At 43.7% G+C, this 25,688-nt stretch overlaps 1 protein-coding gene across 2 annotated transcripts in view; it reads right to left on the reverse strand.

Annotated features, from left to right (window-relative positions):
- Nucleotides 1–3,227: 3,227 nt before the first annotated feature.
- SETD7 (SET domain containing 7, histone lysine methyltransferase) overlaps nucleotides 3,228–25,688 on the reverse strand; it is a 49,454-nt gene continuing 26,993 nt past the window's right edge. For both annotated transcript variants that reach the window (XM_082653981.1, XM_082653980.1), the window contains exons 6-9: nucleotides 21,187–21,268; nucleotides 18,839–18,956; nucleotides 14,011–14,168; nucleotides 3,228–8,933 (exon numbers count right to left, since the gene is read on the reverse strand). In XM_082653981.1, the coding sequence (XP_082510107.1) occupies nucleotides 8,753–8,933; nucleotides 14,011–14,168; nucleotides 18,839–18,956; nucleotides 21,187–21,268 (539 nt within the window). In that variant the 3' untranslated portion in view covers nucleotides 3,228–8,752. The remainder of the gene's footprint in view (nucleotides 8,934–14,010; nucleotides 14,169–18,838; nucleotides 18,957–21,186; nucleotides 21,269–25,688) is intronic.

Raw genomic sequence — 25,688 nt, forward strand, 5'->3', positions numbered from 1 at the left:
GCGACCGGGTTACCTAACTGCAAGTCAAGTTACTTAACATCAGTATGCCTCAGTTCTTCCCTCTCTAAAATGGGGTGATAGCAGTACCTGTATCACATGGCTGTTTGTGAGATAAATGAATAACCTAAACATTTAAAACTGCCTTTAAACTTGACCTAAATGTATCTTTGTAGAACTCTCTCCCACACCAGCCACTGGAGAATTCTCGGAGTTGATTTGATTAATTAGAAAATCCATTTATGTATCTGAAGAAACTATTTCCTTTCTTCTCTGAAGAAAATAAGACAAAACCTGTGATGTAGAAAAGGCAGACACTGTGAGTGGTCAACCCAACTGTCTTTTCTCCTTTCTTCCTTGCTGGGAGAATGCCAGCTTCGTTCAGGCCCTCTACCCTTCTCCACACAGCAGAAAGCTTCCCTCAGGTAATCATGGTGCCCCCATGGCCCTGCAAGGGATTGGTCTAGGTTTCCTCCATGGTAGAGACCATACAAGAGATTTTCCTTTTCACCCACTAGATGTTGCCAAATCTGGCTGTGATGTCTGCAACTGTGATACCCATGCTGTGGCTGTAGGGTGAACTGGGCCCTCAGGGCAAACCAGACCTGCTAAGAATTGCAAAGCAGAAAGATAGAAAGTTGGTTAGCATTAACCAACTCCAGGGTCACTCAACACTTCTTGTTATGTGAGATAGTAAATCTTTATTGCTTCAGCTATATTGAGGCAGGTTTTTAGGCTTCTTGAAGCTGGAAGCATTCTGATACTTGCAATATCAGAATGATACTGATACCTGCAAAATCTGATACTTGGCAATAAAAATTTGGTAGCAATCTAGATGGAGCCATTCATCTTTTTCTATATACATTATAAGAAGTGAAGCTCTGGGGCTTCCCTGGTGGCGCAGTGGTTGAGAATCTGCCTGCTAATGCAGGAGACACGGGTTCGAGCCCTGGTCTGGGAGGATCCCACATGCCGCGGAGCAACTAGGCCCGTGAGCCACAACGACTGAGCCTGCGCGTCCGGAGCCTGTGCTCCACAACAAGAGAGGCCGCGATAGTGAGAGGCCCGCACACTGCGATGAAGAGTGGCCCCCGCTTGCCACAACTAGAGAGAGCCCTCGTACAGAAACGAAGACCCAACACAGCTAAAATAAATAAATAATTTAAAAAAAAAAAAAAAAGAAGTGAAGCTCTAAATTCAAAACCATGGCTTTTGGTTTTCACAAAGAAACAAAACTTTAAGAGAAACACATACCAGTGTGTTGCAGGGGAGTTTGCATCATCTTTTTATATAAAAGGCAACAGCTGTTTTCTAAAATACTTTTGGGGCAAAACTTTCTAGTTGAACAACCCCAAACCAGTCAGATGCATAAAATCCTTCTGAATGATTGTTATCTAATTCTAATTCTAGAAATGAATAATTTCTGAAATAATTTTAAGTCTAGTGTGAATTAGCAGGCTAAATGGTCTGGAACATTAAAACCCAAAAGCAGATATTTAGTAAGAAGTATATGTGGGACGAGTATTGAGACTAAAACAATTTGGTTTCAATCTTCCTCACAATCCCTTATGCTACAACACTTGAGCCTACATCCATCTTAATCCACAAAAAGTTGCCTGTTCGTATGGACACCAAGAGGGGAAAGGCGGGGTAGGATGAACTGGGAGACTGACATATATACGCTAATACGTATAGAATCGACAACTAATGAGAACCTGCTGTATGGCGCACGGAACTCTACTTAATGCTCTGTGGTGACCTAAATGGGAAGGAAACCCAAAAAAGAGGGGATATATGTATACATAGAGCTGATTCACTTCTCTGTACAGCAGAAACTAACACAACATTGTAAAGCAACTGTACTCCAGTAAAAACAAACCAAAACTGTTGCCTGATCGTTCACTTTTGAGAGTTGAGCTTCTTAGACTTGCCCCAGTTTTATTCAGCTTTTAATTTCACACCCCTCTCCCACACAAGGAGGAAGAATATTAATATTGTGTGTTAGTGGGCGAAACTCTGCCTTAAAGTTCCAGTGTATGGACGTGTCTTCATCCAAGTGGGGAAACTGATCTAGCCCGGTTTGGACTGAGTCATCTCACTTGCTTCAATGGAAGGAAGTGTGATAAGATCAAAGAATGGGCAACCGAGGGAGGTAAGATAAAGCAGGCGGGCTCATGGGCTGCTTCAGTTTGACACCCAGCTTACTGGAATTCACGTCTTTGGGACCATGGGTAGATGGCCCAGCTGATAGCAAAGTACTATTTTTACCTCCTTTGTCACTGGCCTTTGTGCTTTGGGAATGTTGTAGGGGAGAGTTTGGGAACGTTGGCAGTGATTGGGCAGAAATAAGGGGTTTCTGGCTTCCTTGGCTCAAAGCTGTCCTAAGATCACCAAGATCTACCACAACATCTAACAACGTTCCTGTATCTTCAACCACAAGTGGAAGTTTCCCGTTCTTCAGATATTTTCACTGATCTCCTGATTTACGTTCAATATCCTTAACATTTATGGAGCCCATCAGATACATCTAGCTGATGTGGCTAATTTTTCTGGATTCATGGGTGTATGGGGTGCCATGCCAAATACACAGCAGGCTCCTCACCTTTCATACCCCTCCCTCAGGTCTTACTATGATGCTTTGAAAAAGGTAAAAGGTTAATACAGTAAGTCCCCCACATACGAACCTTCAAGTTGCAAACTTTCAAAGATGCGAACGTGTGTTTCATCAGCGTCAGGCATGAGTGAAACTGCAGCTTGCCTTGCATCTCCTGTTGCTGACGATCCTTCAGCTCTACCATCTCCCACCTCCCCTCCCTTCTCCAGTCCATAACTCTTCTTGCCTGTTCACTCGATGCCAGCCCCTGTATGCCAGCTGTTGTACTGTACTACTGTACTTTTCAAGGTACTGTACTGTAAGATTAAAAATGTTTTCTTTGTTGTTTGCGTTTGTTTTTTATGTATTATTTGTGTGAAAGTATTATAAACCTATTACAGTACAGTACTATGTAGCCGATTGTGTTAGCTGGGTACCTAGGCTAACTTTGTTGGACGTACAAACAAAGTGGACTTATGAACGCACTCTCAGAATGGAACTCGTTCGTATGTAGGGGACTTACTGTAACATTTTTAAACAACTTCAAATGTAAAGTTTGCATAGTAATTTAAATATACAGGAAGACATGGCAGAGAAATATGTTACTGCCTTCCTGCCCCAGGCAACCAAAGGAAGACAACGACAGGTGATTGTATATTTTGTTTAATACTTGCATTGTTTCTATAGCGCAATTATAGCAATCTTTAAATTTACTTTTCATTACAAATATTTGTCAAGTTTTGTTTCAGAAACATTTTTCCTACTCTTGCACATGCACCCAGACACACTACAAAAAACTCATTCATAACACAGTAAGGGCAAACATTATTCATGTAAACATCTTTCATTAATTTCCCATAATTTAAAAAAATCATAGAATTATAGATATTGAATAAGGCTCATAGATTTAGTTCAAATTCCACAAAAGACCAATCAAAGATGCTCGTTAACTGTGATGAGGTTAACTTTTGGTTGCAATAAATGCCGAAAGCATTCCCCTGGCTTCCAATCCTTAAACATACCTCACAACCTAATCAATGCATTTCAGGATAAAAAGAGAACACAGAAAACCCAGGAGGAAAAACTTTTGAAGTAGGGAGCTCAGAACCATGAACCCAACTTTCCTCTGTGATAAGCAGACATCATGTAGTCCCTGTAGTTTCCCAGTACATGACTTGAGATGAATGACAGTCACCCAAAATGTAACCAAGTTGTATGTTAAGATACATTGGTATGTGTGTACATATTGCTAGTATACACAGTGAAAATTTGTCATCATATTTATCATTTCATTATATCCAGGACTAAAGCGGAAAAAAAAAACCACTCAAGTTGAATATCATCATAAAGGAGTGTTCTAGTAAGAGTCAGGGGAGTTGGGAGGTATGTCCTATAGGGAGGTGATTGGTCTTGATGTTAAAACGACTTCTAACAACGGTGTGTAAAGTCACAGACAGAGGAAGCAAGGATCTGCGTTATCCGAGGATGTCTCTCTCTGGTTGGAAGTTTGGTGCTTGGGTGCATAGTTTCCCAGAGCTGAGACCGGAAGTGTACTGTGCTGAGAAATGGGCCCCTTGCCAGCAGGACCCTCCTCCGTCCTCTCTCGAGGTGGAGGCCCAGAGGCAGGGACTGCTGGCAAAACCGTGAGGTCCCACCCGGGGGTCTGAACCCCAGCTCCACTGAGGGCAGCCTCCCTGACGTGTGTGACTAGGCAGTAAGGAAAGCGGTGGATGGCGGCCAGAAAACCCGGTTCCGAGGTTCCCGTGGCCACGTCTGGCTTCTGATTCTGCTGCCCTGCAAAGAAATTGTGCTCCGGATAACTGCACCGGTGTCTCTAATGCCTCTGAGTCACTCACGGGCCCCCAAAGGCCCGGAGTGATGTCACTAAGGGTGGACATACCTCCACGAGCACCTAACTTCCACCAGGAAGCGGCTGAGGCACTGGGGAAGCCTACGAGCTCTCTCCACGTCAGGTGCAACAACGCGGGGAAGTTGCCACGAGTCAGAGTTTTCTGTAGGCTTTTTGATTTTGTAAAAATCAAAATTGATCTGCATTATATCTCAATAGACTCAGAGAATTCTCACCAAAAATGTTTGCAATTTGTTTAAATAGCACTGGAATAATTCAACTTCACTTAAATATATTCATTCTACCATGAAAATAGTTCATACAAACATCTATTTACATACAAACACGTTAAAATTTGTGAAAAGGGTTTCCATCCCTGTGGTTGTATGGCTTGAAATAGTTTTCATTGCTTTGAGTATGTCTGCACCCATTTGGCAAAATAAAACGATTACAATTTAGGATTTTAAAAATCAAAATGGACACTGAGGCTCCACATTCCTGAAGGGAAAGATCAAAGACAAAAAAAAACCCAGTCTATCAAGGTACCTCAAGTAGATGTAAATTCAATATATTTTGTGAACCTTTGATCTGCGGCAAATAAACATTACGACTATCAGTCTTGCAACATGGTTTTGCTTGTTTTTCTAAAATGAAAGATGTCTGGATTCTAAATCACTACTCTTAAGACAGAAACTTGAGGCAACTGTTTTAAAACAAAGCACAACAGAAAACAATAACCTTCCTGGAAGATCTTAAATGCATTTTGCAGCGAGTGATTTAAAATTTCATATAGTAAAGGAAATTTACTAAAGTGCCACATACCACTCACTGAGAAGACAACCCTCGAACTCGCTGTTCACAGTTACTGCAATTTTACCCTTACAATTAAATGTTGTCAATGGTTACACCTGGCCTTCACTTGGGCCTTTTCAGGTTGTTGGTGATAAGGAAATTGTTTTTCAATGTGAAGAACCCCCAGAAGGCAAATAAGTTTAATGACAGCCCCAGACAGGTTCAAAGGGGTCTTGAACAACGAATTTCCTTCTCAGTTTCTCAGGCAGACCAGGGATGAAGCAGGTTAAAATAAGAATAGGTAATGCAAAACTCAAGTCTTCCTTGCCTGTAGCTTTTAAATCTCATCATTCCTCTGTGTCAGAAATTCAGTCCTTACGGTTGTTTTTTGTGAGTCCTTTCAAATACCCATTTGGGGACATACTCCTACAGATTAGTTCCTATTCCTAACTCTAACACAAGATAATATTTTGTCATAGAAAAGCTGCTAAGGAAAGATCTAGTCATGCAGGAGTTGGACTGAGACAGCTCTGAGTGAATCTGATGGGGACCATGGCATCAGGCACCCTCCTCGGCACCGGCCCTTTTGCAGGAGAGCAGAAAGTTACTCCTTTATCCCCACCACCTGGACTCTTCCACATTTGTTACGATGCTGATGAAACTACCTGCTTCCTGACATATTTCCTTCCACAGCGGACATCAAGATTCAGTAGAAAAATACATCCCAAGGCTTCCCCCTCAGCTTTGGCTCAAACAGGGAACAAACCCTATTCCCTCACCAGTTAATTCCTCATGGGACCCCAACCCCCTTGACTGTTTTATCTACCTACAGAACACAGTGAATCTCAAGGCCCCCTATGACCCCACCCTGTGACAAAGCCTTACATTTGGTTGGGGGGGGTGTCAGGGGGACAACAGAAGCAGCAGAACCAGACATGGACACAGAGTGATGGAGAGAGGTACTCGCAGAGGGACAGACAGACAGAGAGGGTCCAATGGGCCAGAGAGACTGGGAGGAGAGGAGGGAGAGAGGGAGCGGCCGGAGGGATCAGCTGGCACGCTGTTATGTACAAACACCAGCCATTCTCACAGACAACAGAGAGAGAGAGAGAGGAGCGGGTAGGGCAGGAGAAAGAAGAGCCAGAGAACAAGGGAGACAGGAGAGAGGACGTGGAGAGGCTCAGCTTGGATGTACTGCTTCCTCTGATTTGTCTGAACGTCACAGACAGACACACTGCCAGGCTTTAAACTCAGAGAGTTATTCACTATCTTATTTGAAAAATGGATTCGCTGGTTAATCACTATTTCCAACTCTTCAGCCACTTTTGTCAAAAGAAAAGAAAAATTCCATTTGAATGGGGAAGCCCATTGGGACAGAAATTACACCCCATGGCAGCCGGCAGCCTGAAGTCCTTGCTTTGCAGTCCTGCGCCATCCTCCCCCGACCGACCGCACTCCCTGATCTGGCTCCACAACCCAACTCACTGGGGCTGATTAAAGCCATCTTTCTCCTGAAGACAGTCACTTTGGGACGCGTTTGAATGAAAGCACCTATCAGAATACAAGTCCCAAGACTCTGCCCATCGGCCAGTTTATGGAACGGTCTCTTTCTACAGAATAGAAGCGATCCTATCCTGGTGCCTTTTAATCTAAAAACTCTATTCAGTTCACTTCGTGGAAGATCTTCCTGGCAGCCTCAGAATTTCTCACGAGTGAACCAGCAGCTTAGCTCCCTGAAACCATGGCCACCCAGCTGCACTGCTGGGGACAGGGGAGCTCTGGGAAGCCTGGATTTACCAAGGGAAAGGGCCACTTCTGTCACTGTCTTGAAGGCTGAATCCTGTGCCCAGGAGCTGCCAGAACTGAAAGTTGTGAGCAGCTCTGGATGAAGCACTTTTGTTAAATTCTTCCCAAGAGCAATGTGTCACTGACATGAAATAGCAAACTTCCTCCTGCCTGTTTCTTTTCTCTTTTCCTGCTCCCAGCAAGCCTTCCCTACTAGCCAGAGCTACAGTGTGGAAGGCTTCAGCTTTCAAGACCAAACTGACTCGGTGACAGGTGCCCCAGCTGACAGTTGCAACTTGTAGCAACTGCTGCTTTCCAGACCTCCCAGCTCCTCAGCTGGGCATCTGAAGAGGACACAGCTATGGCGTGTGGTGAGGGCACTTACAAAAACCCCAAACTCCCAGAATTCCCCCAGAGTAATCCCAGTCAGGTTACATACCTAATTAGCTAAACTAAAAAAACAGGGGCTTTTCTCCTTATTTCTGCAGTTGTGATTACACACGGCTAGCAAAAATGGCTGAAATGCTATTGATACCGTTGCTTCTAAACTATACAGGTGTTAGTCTTAATTCACAAGGCTGTGAAGCAGATAAGTGCTTTGAAATTACAATGATGAAGAGTTTTACCATTAAGGTTTGATTTGTACCTAGTGATCAGTACGTCTCTCTTAACAGTAGCGATTTAAAAAAAAAAAAAAAACGAAAAACGAAGAAAACCTTTTGAATTCTGTGTTATAATTCAAGTTTGCTATTTGACTTTTGAATTCAATGCACTGTGCCACAAGCCAGACTGCTCTGTTATGTACATTTAATGTGTACCCAAGGAGAAAAAAAATTACTAGCACTATTGAAGATATTGCAAAATTGCCACGTCTACTGCTTAGAAATACTAATTTCCCTCTCTTCTTTCTTAAAGTATATGTTACAACTCTTCCATAACTTAATGCAAACAAAGTAAATTCATTTCTTCTCACATCTTAAAGCAAAGATACCTTTGTTTACATGCGAGAATAATAATTCTATAATAATAGCCCGGCCCTAGGAGCCAGGTCTTTATATTAGGACATAATAATGAAACAGTGATATAGAGAGAGCCAGAGAGACCTACACACTGGCACTGAAACGAAATCCATTTGGAAGTTTTCTCTTGTGAAAGATACCTAAGATAGAGAAGAGGACTAAGGGGTGAAGTGACTCAAAAAGTGGGGTTCTGTTCGCTAGGGAAAAAACAAAGCCATTCTATTGCAAGAACAGATCAAAGGTTAAAAGGCAAATGATACTACATTTAGAGAATAAAAATGTAGTAATTCTCTGTCCTCCATATGGCGCATATGCAAGTGTGATAACGCAATTTGCACTGGCCACAGAAATAAACCTCATGGAAAAGCCACTGACTAAAAATGACTGAAAAACCCCCTTTTTCCCTTTTTTCAGTCTAATCGTTTGGCATCTCTGAATGTGGTACAGATTTAGTCTTGAACCACCCAAGAACATCACGCTGTCTTCTGTCAAGTGCTCAACAGTACCTCTCAGGAGGGCGTTGTTGCTAGCTAATTTTAAATCTGGTATGAGTAATACAGTCAGACCTAGTTAGTATTCGAGAAAGTTGTAGCGAACGCAGAGTGAGAGGATGTGATGTCACAGCATGAGCAGTCCCTGGTTGTCCCGTTGTCGGATAAACGTAGTGCATAGATCCAAGTTTCTATTCCAGGTCTCTGAAGCCCAGAGCCAGGCCTTTCACTTCTGCTGGGTGGCCTGGAAGGCCTTCAGCTCCACCTGGTACCACTCGGGGGCTTCAGGCCCACTCTTTCCCGGGGGGCTGTGGTCGTAGCCATAGGCAACAGTGAGTTCCTCGTCGGCCTCCACGGCTCGGAGCGTGCGAATGCATTTGATGGGTCCAAAACGGGGGTGGACAAACCTAGACATCAAGATGCACATGGTCATTCCCGGGCCGGACCGGGAGGTCAGATGCAAAGGCTAGAAGGGCTGAGGCGGGAATCACCCGTGTGCTTGCTGCGCCCTGGACACCACCGGCAGGTCCTCAGTGTGCGGGCCACCGAGGAGCCGGCATCAGCTTCCCCTGGGAGCCTGGTGCTCACGGGGCTACTCCGGGCTTCCCCACCCAGACCTGGTAGTGGAATCTGCATTCTAACACCCCGCCACCCTCCCCCTCCCCGGTGATTCCTATGTACATTAAGGTTTAAAAAGCACGGCCCTATCTTCCTTTCTGAGCCTATTTGCCACTCTGTATTTGTAAATCAACAATCAGGATCTTCAACAAAAATCTGTCTTTAATGAGAAATCAGATCCAGTGCAGCCTGTCAGCATTTCAGCTGTACCTCGGGGAAAGGCTTTGCCAGGGCACTTCTGGAGTTGTAAGAAAGAGCCCTGTGGATTTTCAAAAGTGAAAACCTCTGTTTTCCATCCTGCACCTATAGAGGAAGAGTTATTTTCTAGCATAAAAGTAAATGAAGGGCTTCCCTAGTGGCGCAGTGGTTGAGAGTCCGCCTGCCGATGCAGGGGACACGGGTTCGTGCCCCGGTCCGGGAAGATCCCACATGCTGCGGAGCGGCTGGGCCCGTGAGCCATGGCCGCTGAGCCTGCGCGTCCGGAGCCTGTGCTCCGCGACGGGAGAGGCCACAACAGTGAGAGGCCCGCATACCGCAAAAAAAAAAAAAAAAAAAAAAGTAAATGAAGATTTTTTTTCCCAAGAGGGAAGCCCAGACCGCTCTGCCATCCTGCTTCTTTCAGATTTCCCTCCGATGCACCCTGTGATGGGAGAGGCCGGGCTAAAGCTAGGATTATGCTCCTCTGCCAGAGGCTCCCAGCCTGGCTCACCTGCACAGCTCCCTGCAGGGGAACGGGAGCTAAATAAGTATTAAGAGACTCATCTCCTCTAACAGCTGCTGAAACCCAACACCGATACCTGCAAGGCAGGCCAGAAAGAAATTAACTTTGTTTTCCTATGCATCTGGTCAAATCCATTCATTTATAGTTACATTTTGAACAAAGGGCATTGAAACACCAAAGGAGGAGGTTCCAGGCCAGAAGTCAGAGGTACATGGGGCTTGATGGCAAGTGCTTGGTGGGAGAGGAGTGTGTCTGCAGTGTATGGACATATTTTGTGGGGAGTAAAAAGGAACAGCCACAGCCTCACTCCAAGGGGGCCTCTATGTCCACCCCCTTTGGCTGTCCTGTTTCTTGGAAAGCACACTTGATTTGGGCCCGAAGACTTTGGTGTGAGTCCTGGTGCCACACATTATTACTGCGTCCTTGTGGAAAGCTCGCCTCTGTGTCTCTGAATCTCACTTTCCTCACCTGCCAAATCATGATAACACCAGTAATCCTTATCCTCCAAGAGTCATTGTGGTGACAAGATAGGGTCACATAAATAAAGCACAACACGCAGCGCCTGGCACAACTGAAGACTCGTATCAGTTGTGACGTGTGTAAGCAGGCACGTGGGTATATGAGAGCACGCACGTGCACAGGAGTCTCAGACTGTGCTCCAGCACAGAGGACATCCCTGGATCAGGGATTTGGGAATTCCTTATTAAAATCACAACTCTTGGTCTCTAAATTAAAATATTTCATTAAAAAATAATACTCCTTATAATGGAATATTACTCAGCCATAAAAAAGAATGAAATAATGCCATTTGCAGCAACATGGATGGACCTAGAGATTGTCATACTAAGAGAAGTCAGTCAGACAAAGAAAAATATATGATATCACTTACATGTGGAATCTTAAAAAAAAAAGATACAAATGAATTTATTTACAAAACAGAAACAGACTCGCAGACATAGAAAACAAACTTATGGTTACCAAAGGGGAAAGGCGGGGAGAGGGGGAGGGATAAATTAGGAGTATGGGATTAACAGATACACACTACTATATATAAAATAGATAAACAACAAGGACCTACTGTATAGCACAGGGAACTATATTCAATATCTTGTAATAACCTATAATGGAAAAGCATCTGAAAATGAATATATGTATATCCAAATCACTTTGCTGTATACCTGAAACTAACACAGTATTGTAAATCAGTGATACTTCAATAAAAAAAAATACTCCTGAAATGGAGCTCTAGGTAACCTTCTGGTACACTGGAAAAAAATCACACAAGAAGCCTAAGATTTCTCTTAGCGTCCTCTTGTACTTTAATTTTCTTGCTCATTATCGTTATTCTCAGTAGAAAATGGACAGACTGAAAAGACAGAACTCAATCTCAGGTGCTGATTCTTCAAAGCAGCCCTAAGGCACAATGGTTAAGAGCACTTCTCCACTTTGACAAGAGCCCTGCGTTTCTTTTCTTTGCTTTTTTTTTTTTTGCAGTACGCGGGCCTCTCACTGTTGTGGCCTCTCCCGTTGTGGAGCACAGACTCCGGACGCGCAGGCCCAGCGGCCATGGCTCACGGGCCCAGCCGCTCCGCGGCACGTGGGATCTTCCCAGACTGAGGCACGAACCCGCGTTCCCTGAATCGGCAGGCGGACTCTCAACCACTGCTCCACCAGGGAAGCCCGAGCCCTGCGTTTCTTGTCACTGATCTGGGACCAGCAGTAATACCAGGAGCCCCACGAAGTTACTGGGAGGATTGAATGACAATGTGCACAGAAGGCTTTAGCACAGCACCGACCTAGAGGAAGTGCTCAGGAAACACTGGCTGCACGATTAGCACTCAGACCAAACCTCTGGGCCACCCTCTTCGGTCCCTTGTCGACAAGTAACCTATATTTACAGCGAGAAATGTAGTTCCTGCCTATCTGTCCATGTGGCACGCTGTACCAGAGTACAGTTAAAACAGCTTATAGAACTGCTGTTCTGTTTAAGTTACAGTGTGCATAACAGTACCAATGATTTTAGAAACAAATGAATGCCATGGATTGGTATCTGAATGTTATATTTGATTATTATTCAGCTAGTCTCCCCATGACCCCAAATAACTAATCGTTCACATTGGGCTTGGAAAAAAAAAACTCTGAGGAGGGACTTGATTTTGCACAAATGGTTCCTTCTCTTGTCTCCTGGGCTCTCTTCTTTTTGATGAGAAAAATCATGTTCTTGCCATGAAATCACAGGACTCATTTGTTTTAAGGGGCAGCCTAAGTAGCATTTGTTATCCTTAGTTACCACTGCTTTAAAGGGTTGTTGTTCAGCTGCGTGCAGCCTGCAACGATGCTTTGGCCTAATTCACACTGGCCGCGAAAGCCTTGGAGTTAATAACAGTGTCAGTTTCATTTCACATGACACATGTCCTTTGCCATTTCTACCCGCCCTTTAAACAGAAGTTGTAGCTTCAGTACTTGGTACTGGCTGACAAGGAGAGCAAGTCAGTGCCAGAACAATTTTAAAGCCATCTCAGGGATGCAAGAAGGGATATTCAAATCCTGGCAATTTTCCTACAGATTAAATGCACATGATCAGATCCTGCTTATGTTAATGAGCTAGAGGACTAAGTGACAGCAAACTACAGCTGAGCAGAAAAGGTTGCACACAGCTGCCTAACTCCTAGACTCCTAGCCTGTCCTCAGGCTGAGTTAAGGACAGCAACAACATGGAATCTCAGCTGTATCCTTTAAGGCACAGTCGGAGATGCTTGCCTTTTGGAAGAGAGGGTTCGGAGGGCACATGAAAACTACTAAGATATTTGTAGGACTACTATGTGGAAGAGAGACTGACACTGTACACAAGAAAAAAAGGGAGGTAATTAGGGCCAAGGGCTGGATATTACAGGGAAACCCATAAGGGCTCAACAGAAGGAACTTTCTAATCATCAGAGCCCAACAGCTAATTCCATGATATGTACTTGTTTGTCCAGACAGCCGCCTTTGTGGATAATGGTAAGGTTCTCATCAATGGAGGTTTCCAAGAGGTTCAATGCACCGTTGGAAGGGGAAGTAGGATTATTTGATTTTTTAAAATAATGATTTTGTTGAGATATAATTCATGTCTCATAAAATTCATCCATTTAAAGTGTACAATTCAGTGGTTTTCAGTTGTGCAACCATCACCACTAATTTTGGAAGCTTTCATCAGCCTCAAAAGGAACCTCCACGCTCATTAGCCATCAACTTCTACTCCGCCCACCCCCGCCCCCAGCTCTAGGCAACCACTGATCTGCATTCTGTCTCTGCGGCTATAGTGGACTGTTCATATACATGGAAATCATACACTACAAGCTCTTGTGACTGGCTTCTTTTTTAATATTTATTTATTTATTCTGGCTACACTGGGTCTTCATTGCGAGCACGCGGGATCTTCGTGGCAGCATGTGGGATCTTCGTGGCAGCATGTGGGATCTTTAGTTGCGGCACGTGGGATCTTTAGTTGCGGCATGCGGGATCTTTAGTTGTGGCATGCAGGCTCTTAGCTGTGGCATGCATGCGGGATCTAGTTCCCCCACCAGGGATCGAACCCAGGCCCCCTGCATTGGGAGCATGGAGTCTTAACCACTGGACCACCAGGGAAGTCCCCATGACTGGCTTCTTGCACTTAGCATGTCTTCAAGCCTCCTCCATGTTGTAGCACGTGTTCAGTATTTCATTCCTCTTGATTGTTAAATGATAGGGACTCTGATTTTACACGTTTTTTTCCCAATACTGAGAGCTCACACCCTAGGGCTTAGGATCTTTGGGTTCTCCTTCCTTGCACATAATAAAAGGATTCCCTAATCTCCACTGTGCAGAGTCATTTCAATTTGTACTATTACTTCAAAGGACACTACCCTTACTTTTCCAGAATGAGACAACTAAAGGACAAAAAAGCCACACTAAAACAGCAACCACTAAGTACAGCATTTCCACAGCATTTCTACTCTTCGAAGCACTTTTCCATTTCTGAGTTTCAAGTTATAACCATGAGGCCCCTGGCCAGAGGACCCTCGAATATTCTGAGGAAGCCACCTTCCTCGAGGCAGGATGACACCTTTGAGGTGCCCTCCTCATTCTCGGGGCCCCAGCCACTGGCCGCTTGGTATCCTACTCACATGTCATAGATGCAGTTCGGAGTGAAGGAGTGATTTGCCTTGTGTCCTAAGGAGGCACAGTACTTGGATACACGGTTGTAGGGCTCAGGCACATCAATGACCGTTTCTTCATCGAGGGAGAGGGTGTTCCCATTAAGAGTCCAGTCCCTGCTATCAACCTGCAGAAAACAAGAAAGCGAACATTAGAAAGGCCCTTCCTCCCAGGAGCTCAAAGGACACCGGAGATATTAACTCATTTATCCTTAAACTTCACGGTTTGAGTGCCATATACATGGAAAGAGCCTAAGGCATCCCTTGCACCTCGATGGTGCAAACCCAGCACACTGATGGTGCAAAAGGCGTATGTGGGCAGCGCCGGGCAGCTCAACTTAGCATTTATTGATTTTCCCCTATCTTATATGAAAAAAAGGATTTAAAGTCCCTTTACAAAGACACAAAAAAGTAACCAGATGTCTACTTTTTTTAACATCTTTATTGGAGTATAATTGCTTTACAATGGTGTGTTAGTTTCTGCTTTATAACAAAGTGAATCAGCTATACATATGCATATATCCCCATATCTCCTCCCTCTTGCATCTCCCTCCCACCCTCCCTATCCCCTCTAGGTGGTCACAAAGCACCGAGCTGATCTCCCTGTGCTATGCGGCTGCTTCCACAAGCTATCTTTTTTACATTTGGTAGTGTATATATGTCCATGCCACTCTCTCACTTCGTCCCAGCTTACCCTTCCCCCTCCCCGTGTCCTCAAGTCCATTCTCTACGTCTGCATCTTTACTCCTGTCCTGCCCCTAGGTTGTTCAGAACTTTTTTTTTTTTTTGGATTCCATATGTATGTGTTAGCATATGGTATTTGTTTTTCTCTTTCTGACTTACTTCACTCTGTATGACAGACTCTAGGTCCATCCACCTTACTACAAATAACTCAATTTCGTTTCTTTTCATGGCTGAGTAATATCCCATTGTATATATGTGCCACATCTTCTTTATCCATGCATCTGTCAATGGACACTTAGGTTGCCTCCATGTCCTGGCTATTGTAAATAGAGCTGCAATGAATGTTGTGATACATAACTCTTTTTGAGTTATGGTTTTCTCAGGGCATACAGTGGTATATAGTGGCCCAGTAGTGGGATTGCTGGGTCATACGGTAGTTCTATTTTTAGTTTTTTAAGGAACCTCCATACTATTCTTCACAGTGGCTGTATCAATTTACATTCGCACCAAGAGTACAAGAGCGTTCCCTTTTCTCCACACCCTCTCTAGCATTTACTGTTTGTAGATTTTTTGATGATGGCCATTCTGACCAGTGTGAAGTGATACCTCATTGTACTTTTGGTTTGCATTTCTCTAATGATTAGTGATGTTGCATCCTTTCATATGTTTGTTGGTGATCTGTATATCTTCTTTGGAGAAATGTCTATTTAGGTCTTCTGCCCATTTTTGGATTGGGTTTTTTGTTTTGTTTTTAATAAATTTATTCATTTATTTATTTTTGGCTGTGTTGGGTCTTCGTTGTTGCGCACGGGCTTTCTCTAGTTGCTGCGTGAGTGGGGGCTACTCCTCATTGTGATGGGCGGGCTTTTCATTGCAGTGGCTTCTCTGTTGCAGAGCACGGGCTCTAGGCCCGGAGGCTTCAGTAGCTGTGGCGCATGGGCTTAGTTGCTCTGCGGCATGTGGGACCCTCCCGGACCAGGACTCAAATCCATGTCCCCTGCATTGGCAGGCAGATTCTTAACCACTGTGCCACCAGGTAAGTCCCAGGTTGTTTGTTTTTTTGATATTGAGTTGCATGAGCTGCTTGTAAACTTTGGAGATTAATCCCTTTGTCAGTTGCTTCATTTGCAAATATTTTCTCCCATTCTGAGGGTTGTTTTTTCGTCTTGTTTATGGTTTCCTTTGCTGTGCAAAAGCTTTTAAGTTTCATTAGGTCCCATTTGTTTATTTTTGTTTTTATTTCCATTTCTCTAGGAGGTGGGTCAAAAAGGATCTTGCTGTGATTGATGTCATAAGGTGTTCTGCCTGTTTTCCTCTAAGAGTTTCATAGTGTCGGGCCTTACATTTATCACCAGATGTCTTGAATTAAAAGCAGGTGAGTGTTATGTCAACGAGTCAAAGATGGCGTCTGTGTATGGGCCCCTAGGTTGTTTATTTCTTCACTACTGGCTGAGACCTGTTACCTTAAAAGCCCATCACCACCAACCTTAAATTTTTACATACCCCAATGTTATTTTAAATAGCCCAAACAGAGCAGAGTTTTAGCCATTCAGAGTTTGCTTCATCCACAAAACCTCACCCCACATCTGCTAGGAGCAGATAGATAAACCCAGGACCATAAAGACGCCAGACTGTAGCTGTCCTTTGGAGTCCTTTGGCCCAGAGACCCCTCCCAGGCTACACATCACCTAGACATGTCAACCCCCTCTCCGGTCCTTCTTTTTCCCAGGAGTTCCGTTGCCCTGCTCCCCTCTGGACCTTGGCCCCTGTGCCATTAAACCTCTGAACGGCCTCATGCTGGGAGGACACCCCGTCTCATGCAGCCCTGCCCAATCACCATCCCATATCTATAAAGCTTGTTGTGTGCTGCTGCCTCTTGTGGTCTTTTTCTTTAATCAGCCCTCAAATCCCTTGAACCTCTACAGAGAGAAGGATGAAGCCAAAGAAAAATGAAAGTAAGAACATCAAACAGAACCGGAAACCTAAGGAATGCAAAACTGAGCGCCAGAAAAGTCCTACACCTTTGCTGCAGATGGGCAATCGGTGTGACCAGCAGAGTCACGGACAACCAGTGTGCTTTCTCACCCACAGCAGGACGCACTATCCGCTGTGCAAGCAGCAGGCATCCCTTCTCCCAACCAGTCCTGACCAACAGGCCCCAGCATCTGTGCATGCCAGCAAGGACAGCGTTTCGGAACTAACAGGATCACACTTTCATTCAAAAACTGTTGACACTCAGAGGTATACCATCTCTCCTGTCTGTAAGCTACAATTATGCTTTTATTTGTATCTGATATTCATTCAACAGATACTGACTGAGCACCTACCATATGCTAGGCACTGTTCTAGGTGCAGGGGATACAGCAGTGATGAAAGTGAAAAAATCTTCGTGGATCTTAATATTCCAGACCTGTTATGTGATTTGATATATGACACTCAGGACCATCTTCCTTATGTTGCCACTAGTTGTGTATTTTTCTCATCTAAACTTCATGAAGGCAAGGAGGCACCCTCATTCATTTATATAGTGAGTTTCAGCACAGAGCCAGATTCTGCTGTTAGAAACCTTGCTTGAATTCTGCCAGTTACTATATTTGTGACCTTAGGCAAATTGCTTAACCCCTCTTGGCTTCAGTTTCCTTAGATGTAAAACATTTGAATAAATTATGTATCAGTATCCCGCGCCACCGTCCACAGGCTGAATTTCTTGGACTTTCTGGATTGACCATCACAAGGGGACACTGCGAGGCAGATCACAGCTCGGTTTCTGCACTGACATCTTTGTCTGGGCGGCTGCTTTGAATGTACCGTGACTTGATTATTTCTCAGCCTTTTGCTTTTTATCATTCCATAGGAACAAACGAAAAATGAAGACGTGAAGGTGGGATGTGAGTGACCGGCTTAAGTCCCACCCAACTTCACACAAGTGAGACCAGGATGGACAGAGCCCTAGCTGTGCTCAAAGCATCAAGCTTTCACCCTTAAGCAGACACTTAAGGAAGCTAGTTGTGAAGTAAAGAAACAAAAACAAAAAAACATATATGAAATCTGAGAAGTGTATCAAAGATTGTGTCTTCAAGGCAAGAGGTGATTCAACTCTTCAACTTTTAATTTTTTTTGGAAATAGAACCCTTCCAGGTAAGATGGAGGCTACTGTATGGCTTTTGCACAGACAGAAGTAGGGGCCCTTCCTGTAAAGCACCCCACCCAAGGTCATAAATTAATTATTGACAGAGTCCGGTTGGATCTCAATTTTTCAGATACTGGGTGTAGTCCAATACAAAGCAATTACTGTCTCCCTGATGGTACCAGCCCACTCTCTATAAAATAGCTGTGGAATGTAAAAAAACGAAAAAAAAAATCATACTAAGGCTCAAAATAAAGAGGAAAATTGGGACATCCCTGGTGGTCCAGTGGTTAAGACTCTGCATTTCCACTGCAGGGGGTGCGGATTCAATCCCTGGTCGGGGAACTAAGATCCCACATGCCGTGCAGTGTGGCCAAATAAATAAATTAAAATATATTAAAAAAAAAAGATGAATAGACTTGATTTCACAACAATTAAAAAAAAAATAAGAGGAAAATATCTGCTATAGACTGAATGTTGATGTCCCCCCTCCAAGCATATGTTGAAATCTCATCCCCAATGTCAGGGTATCCGGAGGTGGGGTCTTTGGGAGGTGTTTAGGTCATGACAGCAGGCAGAGCCCTCATGAATGGGATTAGTGTCTTATAAAAGAGGCCCCAGAGAGCTCCCTCATCCCTCCTGCCATATGAAGTTACAGCAAAAAGAGGGACATCTATGAACCAGGAAGCAGGCTCTCACCAGACACTGAATCTGTTGGCACCTCGATCTTGGACTTCCCAGCCTCCAGAACTGTGAGAAATCAATTTCTGTTGTTCATAAGCTACATAATCTATGGTGTCTTTGCTAAAGCAGTCTGAGGCTGGCTATAAGACAATATCCAAGCATTTTACAAAAAACCCTAGCTTTTTGCTCCTTTATATTCCTAGTGAATATTAAAGTAAAAGGACTAATGAGAAAATTAATAAGGGTGCTTGAAACAAAACCCTTTAACCAATCATGCTGATTTTCCACTTCTACCCCGCTCACCTCTTGGTGTGTAATTCGGACTCCATTATAAAAAGACATAACAGTATTGGGTCCCACTGCTACCTTTGAAAACAGTCCTTCTCCAGCACTGGAAATGAGAGATTCCGCAACATAAACCCTAAACAGAAAAAAGGGGCAAATAATGATTTTTTTTTTAGTTTGATATGTCATCCCTTACATCAACCACCAAAATAGTCTTATAGCTACGGGATACAAAATGTCAGTTCATAATAATCCAATGAGGAAGTAAGAAACAGTGAAACCACATATTTTGGCATTAGAAACTGGAGAACTGTTACTTATTTCTCTCACTGCTCTCTAATAAAGGGATTATTAGTATATATTCACAAGGTAACTCAGTGCTTGATAGAAGGTTTTTAAAAATTTGTCTGTTTTAATTAATGACAATTTCCACTGTCTTCCTAGACAAGGCAAACATTTCCCAAAGCTAATTAAAGCTATACCTAAGTTTCTCAGTGCCAAATAGGAGGGAAAGACTGTTTTAATGGGGCCCCAAGATGAATCTTTTACATAATAAAATATATCCAATAAGCACTTCCCAACAAAGGAGTTTATAGCAGATCAGCTCAAGGACCGAATCTGGCTGTGTCCATTTTTGTAAATGAAGTTTTATTGGGACACAGCCACACCTATCTGTTCAATATTATCTATGACTGCTTTAGCATTACAAAGGTAGACTTAAGTAGTTGCAGTAGAGACGCACAAAGCCTAAAATACTGACCACATGGCCCTTTATAGGACAAGTTTGCCCACCACTGGTTTATAAGAAAACAGCACTCATGATTACGGAACTGGATTTAGTAAGTAAGTACATGCCCTGTCCACAGGATTTCAGTTCTTCTGGCCCCTGTGATGTAATGACTCTGGTGGAACTGGTCATCTGGGATTTTTGTTATGTAGATCTTCTGCTTATTTGATGGGCTGGAAGGCTGAATTATTGCTTTTACCTCTTGACTCTCTCCCTGGGACAGAATTATACGTCCTGCTGCTTGGCCGCATGACTGCCCTTCAGCTTGGGCTGAGGATACATCCCTGCCTGACTGACTTTGGTCTTGGCCATATGATCTGCTTTGCAACTAGGCAGAAGTGACTGCAAAGCTAGGTCTCGGATATTAAGAAGCATGGCAAGTTTCTGCCAGCTTCCTTGAGTTTCCATTCATCTCCACAAGAAGAAGATGCCCCGGGGGGCTGTTGCTCCCTTAGCCTGAGTCTTGGAATGAAGGCATGTGAGACAGACTGGAACCCAACTTGAAACCTGGAGTGTAGCCCAGTCCAGCTGAGCCGAGTTGAGCCCAGTCAAAAGTGGCTGAATGTCAGCCAATCTACAGAAGCATGAGCGTAAAAGAAAATGTTTGCTTTCATAAATCACCGAGAGTCTGAGGGTATTGTTATGTGGCATCATCACAATGACAGTAACAAAAAATGACTGATGCATACGGTTATGGTACTGTTGTGTTTTGGGGGCTAACAAGAGACCAAACCTTTCTCCCTGCAAACAGGCCAGAGCCTCGTGTCAAGAAAGAGGCCATTCATTCATTGTGACATTGTGGTGTCAGCCCTGTCAGTTAAACCAGGGAAGAGGCCTTTTCTCCGATGGGGACGGGACAGAAACTGAATAGAAGCCACGCTTACAGAGTGAGGCCAAGAGAAAGCCAACTGCAGATGGCACTCTTACCCACAAACAGGCCAGTCGCTGGGGAATAAGAACCCCAGGCAGGGGACCAGAGAAAACCATACCAGGAGCTTAGAGTTTAGCTAGGGTATGAAATGGAACAGGGCTTGACACTCTGGGAGGGATCTTAGAGAATCAGAAACTTGTAATTTATAAGCTGGAATGTTTTTATGCTTCTTGTATTTTCTTTGTTTCACTCCTGTCTTCCCTTAGTGAATAAAGAAATTATCTCACATTCCAGACCCCCTCAGCTGGGCTAAGTAGAAAAGGAGGCATTTGGTCCCTGCCTCAGCTAGAGCTTTCAAGAGTGTGAAATGCTCCCTAGGGGCCAGCAGGGGCTAAGGCACAAACTGTGGCACCAGAGCCCCAAGAAAGGGGACACTTGAGCAGGGCATAGCTGGCTGCCTGGCCCAACTGCTGTCTTTGTAGAAGCTTCATTCTGGGACTGACACACAAGCTGTTCTGTGCTTTATGGGTGGAAAAACTTCCTTACAGGGACAGATTCTATATGACAATAAAAACACTCTTCCTCGGAATATATGACTATTTTTTTCTGCTCAAGAACTCGGCCTTAGCAGAGGGCCAATAATTCCTACCACAAGGGTTATTTAATCTCACATAAATGGTGCTGTTTAAACCACATGGAAAAAATTACCTCTCTGATTCATACGGATCTGGAAGAAGGGCATTGGTAGAAATGCAAGATGAAGTTGACTTATCAAAGTGGTACACCGAACCTAAAAAGCAAACAAAAATCTCAGTACAAGGCCCAGAGTTAGGGAAGAGCGTTCTCTCTATCCACAGGACCAGAAAGAGTTAAATAATGAAAAGTGTTATTCAAGTCAGGCCAACTAGAATGAAATTCTTCAATATAAATGGATAGTTTTCTAAAATGATAATAGGTTTTTATGATAAGAAAGTTTACTGGCGCGGGTTAGGGGAAAAGAAAAGTTTACTTATGCTGAGTGTGCAAACATAATAAATTTCTTAGCTTCATTCTCCATCATATTCACATGAATCTCTTGGTGATTAAAATAACATCCATTATATTTAAGAGAATTTACGATTGTGAATAGATAAACCCCAACTCCTCATTTTGTTACGTAGTAAAAGGTACACATATGGGTTTTATTTCTTTTCCTGAATATCTAAGTGGAAAAAATACATACAGATAATCAGGAAAAAGTTAATCTAAAGAAATACTTTTTTTATATTACTCCTGAAATGCTTTCACTTTATTCAAGAATATAATAATGAAGATGGATATCATGTTATACAGCATAATTTACTTTCTCTCTTTCATTCTACAAATATCTGGAATTACCTGGGTGCTCTACATGTAAGCATCACCCACACCATTTGGTACAACTGATGTTACACCTCTAAGATCACTTATGATTGGAGAATCATAAGTATAACAAATATTGCCATAACGTCAAATATTTTCATACGAGGGGATTAAAATCTGCTGTTTTGTTTGTTGAACTTTGTGATGTCGAATTGAGTCGCTAAAAGATATTTTTAGGTTATTACTGAATACAGCGATTGGATGCTTAGTAGATGGGAACGGTAACATGTGGTAATATTAGTTCTAATTAAAATATGTGATAGAGGGACTTCCTTGGTGGCGCAGTGGTTAAGAACCCGCCTGCCAATGCAGGGGACATGGGTTCGATCCCTGGTCCGGGAAGATTCCACATGGCATGAAGCAACGAAGCCCATGCACCACAACTGCTGAGACTGCGTGCTGCAACTAGTGAAGCCCGTGTGCCTAGAGCCCGTGCTCTGCAACAAGAGAAGCCACTGCAATGAGAAGCCTGAGCACTGCAACGAAGAGTAGCCCCCGCTCGCCGCAACTAGAGAAAGCTCACGCACAGCAACGAAGACCCAAAGCAGACAAAAATTAAAAAATAAAATAAAATTAAATTAAAAAAAGTTCAATGCCAAGGGAATATTGTGTAAAAAAAAATATGTGATAGAATGAGATAGTAGCTGACTGGCTAGGTAACATGCTTCCTATAGGCAGGTTTACACCAGTCATTACAGATTGCTGTGCAAGACATAAATGGATAGTTTTTAGGTTTGTTCTGGAGTTTCGTTCTCAGGTCTTAATAAATAGCCATCAGAAGTATCTTTTAAAATCCCATTTTTGCTTTTGAATTTTCTTTATTCATATGGTTTAAAAGCTGCTTGTGTAATTACAATTTTTAATCAAGAAAAAGCTTTGTCATGAAAATTGGAGATCTCTCTGGTCAGATCAGATTGGATAATAGTTTTAAATTTTTCTTGTGGTTTTCTTGATACTAGACACAGTCTATAGACTCCAACCACCCACCCTTGGCAATTGTCTCCTTCACTAAAAATAAATTCAGCCTCAGCAGAATTAAGGAGAACAGACTGCTTTTGATAAAGCATTAACAAAGTCATCTTATTTCTATTAAAGTGGTTCAGAAGCCAATTAGTAATTTATTCCAGAAACGAAGGTACACAACCGTCCTAGAATTAATGTTCGTTCTCTGCAAAGAATTAGCTTCAGAGCATCCTCCCAGAGCACAAGGAAGACATACGGTGTTCCAAAGGCTAATAAGTAAAGAAACAAGTTTTGGAACTGGAGGGCTTACTCCAGCAAAGTCAATTATTTTAGGTACTAAGGCATCACAAATTATTCCACTAAGCAATTCCTAAGTGGTCACCAATGGCTACCAGGTCCTCTTTCTGTTTCCTTTTTTTATACAATCAAAACCCAAATTAATGGGCTTCCCTGGTGGCACAGTGGTTAAGAATCCGCCTGCCAATGCAGGGGACAGGGGTTCGAGCCCTGGTCCGGGAAGATCCCACATGATGCGGAGCAACTAAGTCCGTGCGCCACAACTACTGAGCCTGCGCTCTAGGGCCCACGAGCCACAACTACTGAGCCTGCATGCAACAACTACTGAAGTCCACGCTCCTGGAGCCCGTTCTCCGCAACAGAGAAGCCACTGCAATGAGAAGCCCGCGCAGCGCAACAAAGAGTGGCCCCCGCTCACTGCAACTAGAGAAAGCCCATGCACAGCAACGAAGACCCAACGCAGCCAAAACTACAATAAATAAATAAATAAAACCCAAATTAATGTCTCAAAGTAAAAGTCAGAAAACAATCCAGATCACTCGGTGTCTAACCAGGAAACAGACCATTTGAGTATTTCAGAGAGAGAGAATTTAATACAGGGAATTGGTTACACAGAGGCTGGAAGAGCTGGGAAGCCAAACAGGGCAGTGAAGAGCCCAGAAACTGGCAAGAGCAGGAGGCCAAAACCCTGAGCCACAGGGACAGAGGTAGAGGCATTCCTGGAGCTCTAGAGCTGGGGGAGTCCAGGGAAGCTGGACCCGTGGGGGACCGTCCTGCTGGGAGATGGAATCAGGAGACAGGCCACTGCTGGGGACTCTGCTGGACACAGAGAGGGCTTCTCCCTGCTCCTGTCCCTCTCCGTGTTCCCAGCCTGTGGCCAAAGCCAGACAGAAGCCCCAGGCACAAGAGCCTGGGGAATGCAGCCTGCAAGGGGTAGAAGCCCCATGCAGTAAAGCAGGGCAGGGAAAGGCTGAGGAATGCATCCGGACCAGCACACAGCCCATTAAAGGAAGTTAGTTCAAAAAAGAAGAAAAAAACACTTTCAAACCAAACATTTCTGTGGAATACACATTCTATTGTGCAGAAATTCTCCTGTGAATTCCCATCTCCCTTCCTTAGACTAATACTTTCCTCACGAATGTACTAAGTGCCAACCACACGTAAAGCACTGTGTTAGGGGCTGTGCAGATACCAGTGGGAGTCGCATCTCTTCCTGCCCTCAAGGATGCATCTTCTTCAACGCATACCGTCCCTCCCTCTACTCCCTTAGACAGGCCTGTGCTCCAGGAAAACAGAAGGCACCCTTTCCTTTTCCTCCTTTCCCCTATCGTTGGTACTATGACCTGTGACTAGAATTCATCCATTCACTTGACAAATGTTACTTCTAAGAGGTGAGCCAAGCTGTAAAGATAGAATAGGCAGGGACTTCCCTGGCGGTCCAGTGGTTGGGACTCCTCACTTTCACTGCTAGGGCCCAGGTTCAATCCCTGGTCGGGGAACTAAGATCCCACAAGCTATGCAGCCAAAAAAATAAAAACTAATAAGGGCCTACTGTACAGCACAGGGAACTCTACTCAGTCCTCTGTAATGGCCTATATGGGAAAAGAATCTAAAAAAGAGTAGATATATGTATATGTATAACTGATACACTTTGCTGTACACCTGAAACTAACACAACGTTGTAAATCAACTATCCTCCAATAAAAAAAATTTTTTTAATCAAATTTAAAAACATGGGAATTCTGATTTAATAGTCCCAAAGTGGGCCTGACAGCCTGCATTTCTAAGAAACATCCAGGTGATGCTGATAACTGTGTTTAAGAAGAAAAAAAAAAAAAAGATGGAAAAGACATTAGCCAGGGAATGGAATTCCTATGGAAAGAAGCAACGAGATGAGGAGAAAAGAAATTCCAGGCAGAGGCACAAGGAGAAACTCAGCAAGAAGTAAGTGGAGACGGAGAAGCAGTTTGTGGATCCAAAAGCACAGAGAAAAAGGAGAAGGAGGTTGTAGGAGGATTTTAGGTGAGATACTCGATTTCTGTTTTCCTCTTCCCCTCCCTCAACCACTGGACCAGAGGCCACATGACCCGAAAGCCCTCATCTGTCAGCCAGTCAGTGGTTCAATCACTGTAACTGGAAGAGGAAGGAGAGAGAAACAAAAGGAGCAGAACACAGAGTAAAGAATGCGCCCGGTGCCTCCCAGTCACCCAGAGCAGCTATGGTTCCTGACCCTTTTGAGACCCAAATTGTTCAACCTATCCTTAAAAGAACTGGGACCTGCTAGAATCTTGCCAATAAATCCACCCCCCTCCTTTTTTTGGCCTTAAGTTAGTTTGAAGAGGGTGTTTGTTATTTGCAACCAGGAGTTCTAAGAAAAATCATCATTCCCCTCTCACTTCCCAAAATGTGTTTCGTACTTATACTAAGAAGAATGTAATAACCACAGTAACTTTCCTGATGGGGGCTTTATGGTAGGTGCCACTATCTGTATTTTATAATGAAAAAACGGGTTCTGAAAGGATAACTAACCTGCCCCAAACCATAATACA

Source organism: Grampus griseus, assembly GCF_964374135.1.
Source record: "Grampus griseus genome assembly, chromosome: 4".
NCBI classification, from domain to species: Eukaryota; Metazoa; Chordata; class Mammalia; order Artiodactyla; family Delphinidae; genus Grampus; species Grampus griseus.